Source organism: Cryptomeria japonica, chromosome 9 (genome assembly GCF_030272615.1).
Source record: "Cryptomeria japonica chromosome 9, Sugi_1.0, whole genome shotgun sequence".
Lineage (NCBI taxonomy): Eukaryota > Viridiplantae > Streptophyta > Pinopsida > Cupressales > Cupressaceae > Cryptomeria > Cryptomeria japonica.
The window spans coordinates 137,011,686-137,023,722 of record NC_081413.1 but is presented as its reverse complement, the minus strand read 5'-3'; the positions used below and the strand labels follow the sequence as shown (position 1 = coordinate 137,023,722).

General features: G+C 33.1%; 1 protein-coding gene across 1 annotated transcript; it reads left to right on the top strand.

The window, feature by feature from the left end:
- The first annotated feature begins 2,677 nt into the window (after nt 1-2,677).
- On the top strand, nt 2,678-3,130 carry LOC131858312 (uncharacterized). The gene has a single exon (XM_059211511.1). The coding sequence runs from the start codon at nt 2,678-2,680 to the stop codon at nt 3,128-3,130; it is 453 nt and encodes a 150-aa protein (XP_059067494.1).
- The last annotated feature ends 8,907 nt before the right edge of the window (nt 3,131-12,037 follow it).

The following is a 12,037-nucleotide window of genomic DNA, read 5'->3' as shown; positions in this document are numbered from 1 at the left end:
TATGGGTAGATTCTGAAGGATTTCAAGTAAATGAAGTTGGGCTTGAGGAAGATAATTTCAGCATCGAGCACATAACATGGTACACAGATATTGTGTATTATCTTAAACATATGAAGTGTCTAGACAATATGAGTGATAATAAAAAGAGGACCTTGAAGTTGAAATCATTATTTTAGGTGATCATTAATGGCGACTTGTTTTGGAAAAATAGAGATAGGATCTTATTGCTTTGCTTGGATGAACACCAAGAAAAAGGAATCTTGTAGGAAATGCATGGTGGGGTATATGGTGGTCATGTTTCTTCTAGGACCACAACTCATAAAACCTAAAGCAAAGCAATAACAATTAGGACAACCACAAAACCTAAAGCTGTTATGAAAGCAATCCTAATCAAATCAATGAAGACATAAAGAAAAGATATTCAAATCAAATGAAATCGGAGCAAACCGACGCAGATATCTCCTTCATGTGGCTCCATTGTTCTTCTTTCACCTTCAAATTTGATGTGGATCTCACCTACAAGTGCAAAATGCAAGTGGAAAGCAAGTTGTTGAGAGATGAAATTCATAGCATAAGGTTAATCAAAAATGTGATTGATCTCCCCTTTTCATTGAAGAAAATCATCCAATTTATAGACAAATTGGAGAGAGGACAATATTAGCATGAAGAGATTTGAAAGGAAATTCAAATAAAGAATGGCAAAATTATGACAAATGTATGACAATTTCTATGCAAGGTGTATGACAAATTATGCACAAATTATGACAAGTTGCTATTCCCAATGTATGACAAATTATGACAAGATTGAAATAGAAATTAGGAATTAGGAGAAATTAGCAAATTAGAAAATTGAGGAAAAAGATGAAATAGAAATTAGGTGAATTAATTAATAGGTTTTCATCCATTAATTAATTCATGAAAGAGACCTAGGACTAAATAAATAGATTTATTTAACCCATAAAGAAGAAGAAAAGGATTAAATGAACAAATCATAAAACCCTAGAAATAAGAGGACAAGGAATTAGGTCAATACAACAAGAAATTAATGTAGGTTCGATCATGATTCTAATTGACAAAGGACCAATGTTGATAAATGATTCAGATTGGTTGACAAAAATCAATGACAAATTGACCAAGATTGACAAGGAGATCAAATTGATAGGTTCCAATTGACGAGGAACAATGACTAATCGATCCAAATTGACATGATTGAAAAGGACAAGGATCAATGATGAATCGATCACAAAATGACAAGATTGACAAGGACAAGGATCAATGACGAATCGATCACAAAATGATGAGACTAACAAGGACAAGGATCAATGACAAATCAATCACAAAATGACGAGATTGACAAGGACAAGGATCGATGATGAATCGATCGCAAAATGACGAGATTGACAAGGACAAGGATCGCTGATGTATCAATCACAAAATGACAAGATTAACAAGTTGATAATCACAAATGATTACTAACAAGCTAAAGATGATTGAAAGATTGACAAGAGGACAAAACCCTAATTCTATCATCGATTAGGATTGATGATGTCCAAAATGATGATAAATGATCACACACCATGATGCGACAGGATAAGATCGACCAAAATCATGACTGAAGATTGCTATCGACATGACCTAAATTAAAAGTGAGACAAATGAGGAATGTAGAAGAAGGACTCGATGCTCACAAATGATAAAGACCAAGTGTGCAATATAGAAGAAATGTTAATGAGACGCAAGAACCCTAAAATAAGGCAATGCGCAAATGTTAAAGTATGACTCCACAAGCATTGACCATTTTTAGACATCTACAGATATCAAGTATGATATAAATGAGAAATAGGACTATGCTCTGGTAAGAGCAGTAAAACACTTTAGACCATACCTAGTAGGGGCAGAGATCATAGTTTTTGTTCCTAATGCAGCAATAAAAGATATTTTTAGACAAACCAAAGTAACAGGAAAAAGGTGCAAATGGATCAATCAAATACATGAGTTTAACATTGAGCTCAAGATCTCACAAGTCATTAAGGGCCAGGGATTAGCTAGACTTGTGCTAAGGGCAGATTCTGAAGGATTTCAAGTAAATGAAGTTGGGCTTGAGGAAGCTAATTTTAGCATCGAGCACACAACATGGTACACAGATATTGTGTATTATCTTAAACATATGAAGTGTCTAGACAATATGAGTGATAATAAAAAGAGGACCTTGAAGTTGAAATCATTAAATTATGTGATCATTAATGGCGACTTGTTTTGGAAAAATAGAGATAGGATCTTATTGCTTTGCTTGGATGAACACCAAGAAAAAGGAATCTTGCAAAAAATGCATGGTGGGGTATATTGTGGTCATGTTTCTGCTAAGACCACAACTCATAAAATACTAAGGGCTGGATATTATTGGCCACATGTTTTCAATTATTCCTATACATGCGTTAGGAAGTGTGAAGCATGCCTGAAGTTCTCAAGAAAATTGAAGTATCAGGGGGCACTCCCATTAAGACCTATGCAGGTTGAAGAACCTTTTCAACAATGAGGATTAGATTTCATTGGGGAGATATCAGATAGATCTAGTGGAGGTCATAGGTGGATATTGGTAGCCACCGATTGCTTAACCAAATGGGTAAAAGCAATTCCTACCAAGCAGGCTACTAGCAAAGATGTCATCAAATTCATGATGGAAAATATCATCACCAGATTCAGTGTCCCTGCAAGGATTATTACTGATAATGGAATGTGCTTCAAATCTGAGGAATTCAACACCTTCTGTGAGGAGTATGGCATCAAAATATCCCATTCATCTCCATATCATCCTCAAGGTAACAGGCAGGCTGAATCTAGCAATAAAATTATCCTCAAAATCATCAAGAAGATGCTAGGACAAAATAAAAAAGGGTGGGATTCAAAATTGAGTCTGGCACTTCGGTCTGATAGAATAACAATCAAGAAGTCCACAAGAAAGTCTCCATTTGAATTGGTTTATGGCAAGAGAGCTGAACTTTCGTTGGGTAATCTTTTGCCTATCCATAGATTTATGATACAAGAGGAAATTAATGCGGAAGATCCTTTGCAGGAGAGGCTTGTTCAGCTAGTAGAGCTTGATGAGATCAGAACAGAGGCTCAGAGGTAGAATGTTAAGGCATAGAATCAAATTAAAAGGTTATATGACAAAAGGCAACAAATAGGAAGTTTGAGATAGGTGATTGGGTCCTAATGTAGGATGCCAGAAACTAGGACAAAAGGTAGGCATGGAAAGTTTGAGGCCCTTTGGCTTGGGCCATATGTGATTATAGAGAAAGTAGGGGAGGATACTTATTACATACAAAGTGCAATAGGAGACAATCAATAATTGCCAGTACATGGACAATTCGTGAAGAGATTTTTCTCTTAAAATATTATTCCATGTACAGTAGGTTAGGCTTCATTTTCCATTGTATATACCGCCAAACACCATTAGTAGGTCCCTATTCATCAGAGATTATAGATTTTTGAAGGCATCCATAGTATACCTCCATCCCCAGTCAGAGCCACTATTGAGCATTGAATTTAAATGAATAGAATTTTGTGGTTTCAATTGAAGCTACATAAGTTTTCTTGAGAAAAAAATGAAATCAAGCATGCCTTTAAGAATTTCAATAGAACCCTTCACATTTCCATCGACATAAAAATCCTAAAGATTATCGCTCAAACCAAGGCTGTGAGGCTCTACCCCAACTCATCCTAGCATTTCAGTGATTTTCATGTTGAGACTATTATGGATGCTTTATTTTTATGCATTATGGATTTAGAACTTATATGATTCCATGATTTGGATAACATTGATGTATATTGATGCTTCTTTTCTATGCATTATAGATATGGAACTCTATATGATTCTAGAATAGGATAACTTTGAGATGATGTATGTCGTTATTGGATTTGTAGGACTTTACTATGATGATAGAAATAGAATGCACGCCTTATGTATGGATCAAAATTATGAGGATTATGATAATTACTTATGTGGATTTATTTGGATCTATGAGATATTGATTTGTTTAATGCCAATTGTATGCAGAGTGTTTGATGAGTATTCTTATCCATGTGTTTAATATTTCATGAAGTTATTTGGAATTACTAATGTGTAATTGAGATGCGCAGGAAAATTATCCATGTGACCATGGAAATACTATGGAGAACCAAACCTAGACCTATGTATGTTTGTAAAACTAGGGGTTGTCTATTTGGAGAGACAACACCCCATATGTATCGTATTTTATTTGTAATAGTAAATGATGCATGTGTGTTAAATTTTATTTATTGGTTTATTTAAATCCAACAAGAGACAAATTTCATGTCTAATTTTGTAATGTATTTTATTGTGTCACTTGACACATGTGTTGATTTGTGTCTTGATTTTTGACTTGTCTCTTGGAGGGAGTTGTTTCAACCATAGCCTTTTCAAACATTTGAATGTGGTCCCAAATTTTCCTTGGGTAGAGAGTCTTTGGAGTGGTCAACTTAGGTTTGACCCGAAAGTTAACTTCAGATGGGTTTCTAAGGGGTCAAATGGACTCCTAGGGGTAGTTTAAAAGTTTTTCCTAAGGCCTATAAGGTATACCTATGGGTTAGGGGTATTTTTAGGCATGTGACTACTCCCATGTGACTGTTTAGTCACCTCAAAAAGTGGGTTTCCTAAGGTGAGCGAAAATTCAAATTAGAAGGTGCCATCTAGGTTAGATAACCTTCCTTTTTTATGTGAGATTCTTTTCCCACTTTCTCTTACTTTTTCCTTTTTCAGTTTTAGAAACCTGTGAGAACTCTCACTAAGACCTTTTTAGGCAAGGATTAGAGATTTTGTGGGTAATCACCCACCCTCCATTTTTGGAGATCATGCAATTTTGAAAAGAATAGTTTTCAGATAGAAATTTAGCTAAGTGTAGAAGGAAGAATTGTGGAATTGGGCTAGTCATCCTCAACTACTTCTAGCAAACCTTTGGGCAGATTGAAGGTTGGATTCATCTTCTCCCTTTCATGTTGCATGTTTATGTTGGAAAGATTGTTTGTATGTATAAGTTGTTTTCTTGTATTTTCCTTTGTGAAATTATTAGGTGACCTACCTGTTATTTCTTTTATACATTTTCTTGTGATTTGGGAGTAACCAAGGCCTTCTACTCTTGGGAGAGTAGGATGGCCTTGTGGGTGGAAGGAGTTTGACAACCCTCAAGTGAGAGGCTCTCTTTATGAGAGTGATCTCAAGGGTTGTATATGTGACCCTTGCTACATAGCCTTGTGTATGCATTTGGGGGTCATAAGGAGAGAAAGTATGGCATGAATGCCTTGGGGACATAAGGAAGTGGGGTTAATGAACTTATGATATATCTTTGTTTGCCATGAGATGGCTTTGTGATCTACCATTCTTGCAGTCTCCTCAGGGTATTTGGTCCACTTCCACCCATGTAAAAACACCACATTTTATGATGAAATGTAGCTTTGGTTGGCAAAGTGTTTGTTGTATGTTTTTCCCTTGCTTGTGGTGTTTGCCTGAGTGTAATCCTATCTAGGGCTTGGTTCTCCAAGCTCAGGGGTGGCTTCTAGAAAGCTTAGGCTGGAAGGTGAGCTCTCCATGGTCATAGCCTTGTGATTTATTTGCAGGTTGCTTGTAAAGAAAAGAAAAAGACAAGCTAAGAGTTGTTGGTTTTACTTGATTTGCAGAAAAAGATTTGGGAATGGGATATTAAATTTTAGTTGTAGAAATGTCAAAGAAAAGCTATATGTTTTATTTATTTTGAAAAAAAAAATGTATTCATTTTATTTAAAGTCCTCATTTAATAGAAATGAGAGACTAGTTGGATGTCTCACCCATTTGTAATGTTGACTACATTGTATTTTAAATATGCTTTAAAGAATGCATTATTCTATTAATTTATTATTGTAGAAATGAAATGATTATTTGTGGATTAAGTTCCTATAGTTATTGAAATAATACTTGTTGTATTCAGGTTATTTCTGAAAATAAAAGTTCAGTTTATTTCCTTATGCATATTGAAATAATGGAAATGAGAGAAAAGTAACTATATCTATTCCTTTTACAAATTATGGTTAAGAAAAAAATTTAATTTGTCTATCTCTAAGGATTATTTCAAATGAGTTCTAGTCTAATATAGTTGTTGTTAAAATTTATTAAATTCTGTCACTTTATTTATTTGCAGTAAATAAATCTAGAATTAGTAATCCATCTCTAAAGTTAGCAAATAGATTGTCAATAGAAAAAGAAATGCTTTATTTAAATCTGTTGGTTTTGAAAATCTTCTTTAAGTGATTTTAGGAAAAATAAATATAAACAGATTGGTTAAAGTAAATAAAAGAAATTTGCCTCTATGTCCATGTTGTCAATACTTTGTTAATATTTGCATAATTTAGAAAGCAAAGAAAATATAGTCATATTTAGGTAAATTAGAAACTAAATCTATCCCTAAAATATATATATATATATATATATATATATATATATATATGTATATGTATATGTATATGTATATATATGTGTATATATATATATATGTATGTATATATATATATGTATGTATATATATGTATATATGTATATATATATATGTATATGTATATGTATATATATGTGTATATATATATATGTATATATATATGTATGTATATATATGTATATATGTATATATATATATGTGTATGTATATATGTATATATATATGTGTGTATATATATATACATATATACACACACATATATATATACATATATACATATATACATACATATATACATACATATATATATATATATACATATATATATATATAATCTTAAAAAAAAAAAAATAGAATTAAAATTTTTAAAACAAAAAAAATTTCATGTTAACCCTACTCAGGGGACCCGGAGCCGAGGCTCCCATGGGCCCCCTAGGCGGGGCGGCCTCTCTGTGAGCCACGACCCACAGAGACACTACAGGCGGCGCTGCGGTGTTCGTGCCCTCACACGCCGACCCCCCTATGAAAGGCCTCCGCCCCTCTGCCGCTACCTGCACCAAATGAACAAGCGGCCCTCCTCCTCCACCTTAGCAAAATTTTGGTCTCCTCCTGCCTACACAAAAATATAAAACCCTAACCCGGTTTGGGTTAGGGTAGCTTTGAAGTTGTAGAAAAAAAGGAATAAAATTTAGAATGAAGGGTTAAGTTTATAAAAAAAAAAACTTAGGTTATCATTGTTATATTATTATTAGGGTTAGAACTCTTTTTTAAATAAAAGGGGGGAATCCCATTTGAATTTCGAATAGGGTATTCCCCATCCCTTTAAAATAATAATATGGTTAGTTCCCTTGTTTAAAGGAACCCTATATCCTTATATGTATATATATGTGTGTGTGTGTGTGTATAATTATATATATATGAACGCATAACTCTAACTTTAGATCAATTATTTTACGTTCATATTTTATATGTTTATATAAACATTTAAATATGATGTTTTAATTTTAAATTATTTTGGAGGTTAATCTTTTAGGAAATTATAATGACTTTGTAAGTTATTTTGGCCATAGTGGACTATTTGTAGTCCACCTAACTTTAGGCTTATCGAGATTATACTTTATAGGGTAATTTTTATTATGGATTTATTTAGCCCTTTATTCAGATTTTAGATATATTACAATTATTGTTAAAATAAATCATGAGATTTAAAAAAATCCAATTGCTAGATTTAATTTAATTAATATCTACAATGAATAAAGGACTATTTGAGATTAATAATATATCTTGTCAACTAATTTAGGGGTTTTTGCTTAAATGAATTTATTATTTATTAATTGATTAGATAATAATAAATTCTTTGGAGAGTTAATTTTCCACATGTAATTTAGATTATCCTGCTTACTTAATATAGTGGTTTAAATTAACTTTAGTTGAAGAAGAATTCAAACGTAGTTAAGACAAGACTTGATACTGCATTAAATTAGCAAACTTAGTTTTATTAGGTTATGTTTTACAAATAAAAAATTATTCCGTTTGTGCCCAAAAGTTTGGGCATGACAAAGGCCATTGGATATACATATTAATCCTTCATTGATATATCTAGTTTGATTGAAATGGTACACTTGTTGTATCGAAGAAACCTATTAGTCTTTCATCAACAAGATGACTTATTGAACAGACTTGGAACTCGATGAGTTCCAAAAGTGGCTCATCGAAAACATTATTTTCATCAATAGGTGGTATGTCAAGGAAACAACAAGAAGTTCTCATCGATAAGAATTTTTGAGAAAAGGAAGGTGTCAAAGAGGTACAAAAGTTATTGGCTGATGATCACAGTTTCATCAAAAAATGAAAAGTCGAAGGAGGATATTCTTATTTCATTGACATGAAAGATTTCATCAATGACCTGTGCAGAAACTGGATAATGAGGGACCGTTATTGGCATACTCAAAAAATAATAAGACAGTTGCAAAATGCGGTGGTGAAAGGATTCTCGCTAAAAAAGGGGTTTCGATAAGCCGATGGAGGATTACATCGACATAGACATGTGAGGTAGAGCCTTTTAATGAAAGTGAAGAAATTGATGAAGCCAAAAAGATCCTTAACGATGATGGTAGTTTCACCCAAACTAAGGAGACATCAATGAAACATGACATTTTGAGGGAAGATAAAGTTAAGCCACTAAAGTACATGATTCCATCATAAAAGGGTACAACCATACAATTGATGAGCATCGATGGGCGATATGAAGTGATGCTAGACAAATGATTACTTTTTGCCATGAGGAACAAAATAAAGCTTAATAAGGTCACTTCATAAATTCAAATAAATACCTCTGTGACCATTGTAAAACTGATAATGGTAACTGATAAAGTCACCATGAATGCTCGATAAATTGATAAAAGAAGAAACACTTCTAAGCGACACTTGAAGAAATCATAGTAAGCCTTCGAGAGCCAAGATGATTCAAGAGTGGTCTAGAGCGTGGCCATTAGATGTTATAAGAGTGACACTTATATTAATTATCTTGGCATGCTTAATCTCTTTATCTTTCACTTTGTTAAGAAATTATAATCAGGTTATTAATGATGAAGGGACGCAACTTCTCAAAGAATAGGTGTTGCTCACTTATTTATATGAGAAATTTTTTGTGAAAGAAGGGGATTAGAACATAAGATACCAGACAAAGACTATAGCCTCTGGCATACTATTGTACCATTTTGAAGTTTTTAATAGAATCGGTCATTTTCTTCTGAACATGTGTTGTGGATTATCTCATTTTCTATAGGCAGTTGTTTGTGATATTATCTAACAGAGATAAGGTTATTCGTATTCTTAAAGTGAAGTCTATGTTCCTATGTTATAAATTTGGATTAAGAAGATCTACTCATGGATTGTAATTGTTCTTTGTAGTTCTTCCCTGAATGGTCCCTTAAGGTTAGGGTTAAATTCATTCAGGTTGTTTATGATATAAACATTTAGCAAATCTCATAAGAAATAGTAACTGACAGATTTACTGAAAGGGGTAGGTTTAAAAACTGTCTCACAAATTATACATTAAGTCCTAGAGAAATATAAGACTCTGTAGCCCAAATAGCAAGAAAGACACTGGTCATTCACAAATCATAACCTTTACCATTTAATTACCTTTGCATTAAAACTATAGGATAAGTAAGTAGAATTCATAGAACCAATTAGCAATAGTGTACATACATATAATCAAGTACAAAGATCGAATAGCTTCCACAACAACAATATTGAACTCATCTACAATCACCTATCCTAGGAACCTATGCCATTCTGAAGTAGGGAAGAATTTAGATCAAGATACTCAATCTGCTATAAAAAGCATTAGTCATCGAAAGCCACTAGTGAATAAGTATACCCACCTAGGTCTTGCAGAGCCTAAAGTGAGGGAATTAGTAGCCAAATAGGTTCACTCTATATGTTGGTCAAGTCAAATTGGAGGGTTTGATCATAGGAGTTTGCATTTCCTTAGAACCTATCCAATCTATTGATTTGAGATCCAACACGGTGTAAAGGGTTAAACCTTTCTATGTTATGTAATAGGTAAACCATACCAGTTATTTTCTGTTAAACCCTATCCAATCAATTTTGTTGGTTTAAGATCTAATGTTGAGCGGTAGTGTTGGAGACACATATGATCATTATATGATTATTAGTTCAGATTGATTTGGCATGTTTGTTTATTATCTTGGAAAGGAGCAAAGTGGATTGCATCTAATGCATAGTGTGTGATGAGTTACAAAGTCCGATGAAGCGATGATCATGGAGCGGTTGGAATTTTCTTGATTAATGTGAAGAGATTGTTATGATTTCTAATGGTCAAGATTGTATCAACTTGTTTGTAATCTCAATGATGAGAATTAGGTTTTTGTTGTGTTACCAGCCTAGTTGATTTGTATTTAAGCTCAATGATATTGTTTTGTTTAATTTTTGCAAAGTTGACAAGATTGGCAGAAACCAAATGAGTGTGTGGTTTCCTAACCGGTGGATGGATCTGCAGTTTGAGTAAAGGCAAATTGAAGGTTAAGAAGGATCTGATCAAGCAGATGTAGTGCTATTCAGACAGATCAAGAAAACCTGTTGTTTTCTAACAATTACAGTAGAAATTTCCCTAACCGGGTAAGCTCTAACAAGCTTGGTTACTTTCTAAATCCTCTCACAAGGTGGTCCATTAGTTTGGATTCTCAAATCCTCCAGTGAGGTTACTCCTAATAGGGTATTGTGCTTTTCATCAAGGCATATTTGTAAATCCCTCAACCGGGTGATTCCTAACAGAATCAGTTCTTAATAGGAATTATTGTAAAATCTTTAACAGGCTTGGCTCCTAATAGGGCAAACTTCAGAAGAGTTCAGATAGCTATCCTTATGAGTCTCATCTCATTGTGGTTTTTACCTATGGGTTTTCCACATATAAATATTTATGTCAAGTGGTGAATGTTTTATGGTTATGATATTATTTGTTGATTTGATTAACTACTTAACTATTCTGATAAGGCATGATAATTGGAAGCATTGAGAGATGAATATGTTAACATATCATTAAGCATTTTTTATGTTTACAAGATTGAAGTTGTTTATTATTAAGTTGTCATAACAATCAAACCGGTTGATGTTGGTTGATGTTGGTAATGTTTGAGATATTATCTTGACTAAGTTATTTGTTGATAAGTTTATTTTTGAGTTTGGGAGTTTGTATTAGTTTTTTAGTACACTAATTCACCCCCCCTCTCAGTATTCTACCAGATACTTATTCTTTCATCATACCATCAGTCTCAGTTTCCTCTTTAGCCTTAAGAATTTTAAATTTTTCAAATGCTTCATATTTTCTCTCAAAAAAGTAACCCACATCATTCTAGAATAATCATCAATGATTAGCATGAAATATCTATCACCATGAAAACTTTAACTCTAGTAGGGCCAGATAAATCAGTATGAATAAGATCAAGAACATCATTTGATTTATCTTGTATACTCCTAAAAGAGGTTCTGACCTGTTTACCCATTTGACATTCCTTGCATACTGGATTATAGGGTTTCATAATCTTACGTATATCCCTAACTATCTTAGTTTAACTAATCTTCACAATGCAATCAAAATTCACATGACACAGCCTTTTATGTCATAGCCAACTCTCATCAATCTATGTAATCAAACATGTCTTCTAACTAGAGTTCAAATGAAATATATTTCCTTTTGTTTGTGTACCAGTTGCAATCTCCAAGCCAGGTTTGTTAATGATTTTATATTTAGCATCCTTGAACTGTAGTTGAAATCCCTTATCTACCAATTGTCCTACACTCTAAAGATTATTCTTCAAACATTCAACATAATAAACATTGTCAGTATTGTTCTTACCATTCAATGATATAGCTCCTTTTCCTTTAATCATACATGCTTTATCATCTCCAAATATAACTAGTCCACCATCAAATTCTTGCAAAGACAAAAACTTCCCTTTATCTCTAGTTATATGATGTGAACAATCACTATCAATTACCCATTCATCCTTGTCCTCAATTTTAGC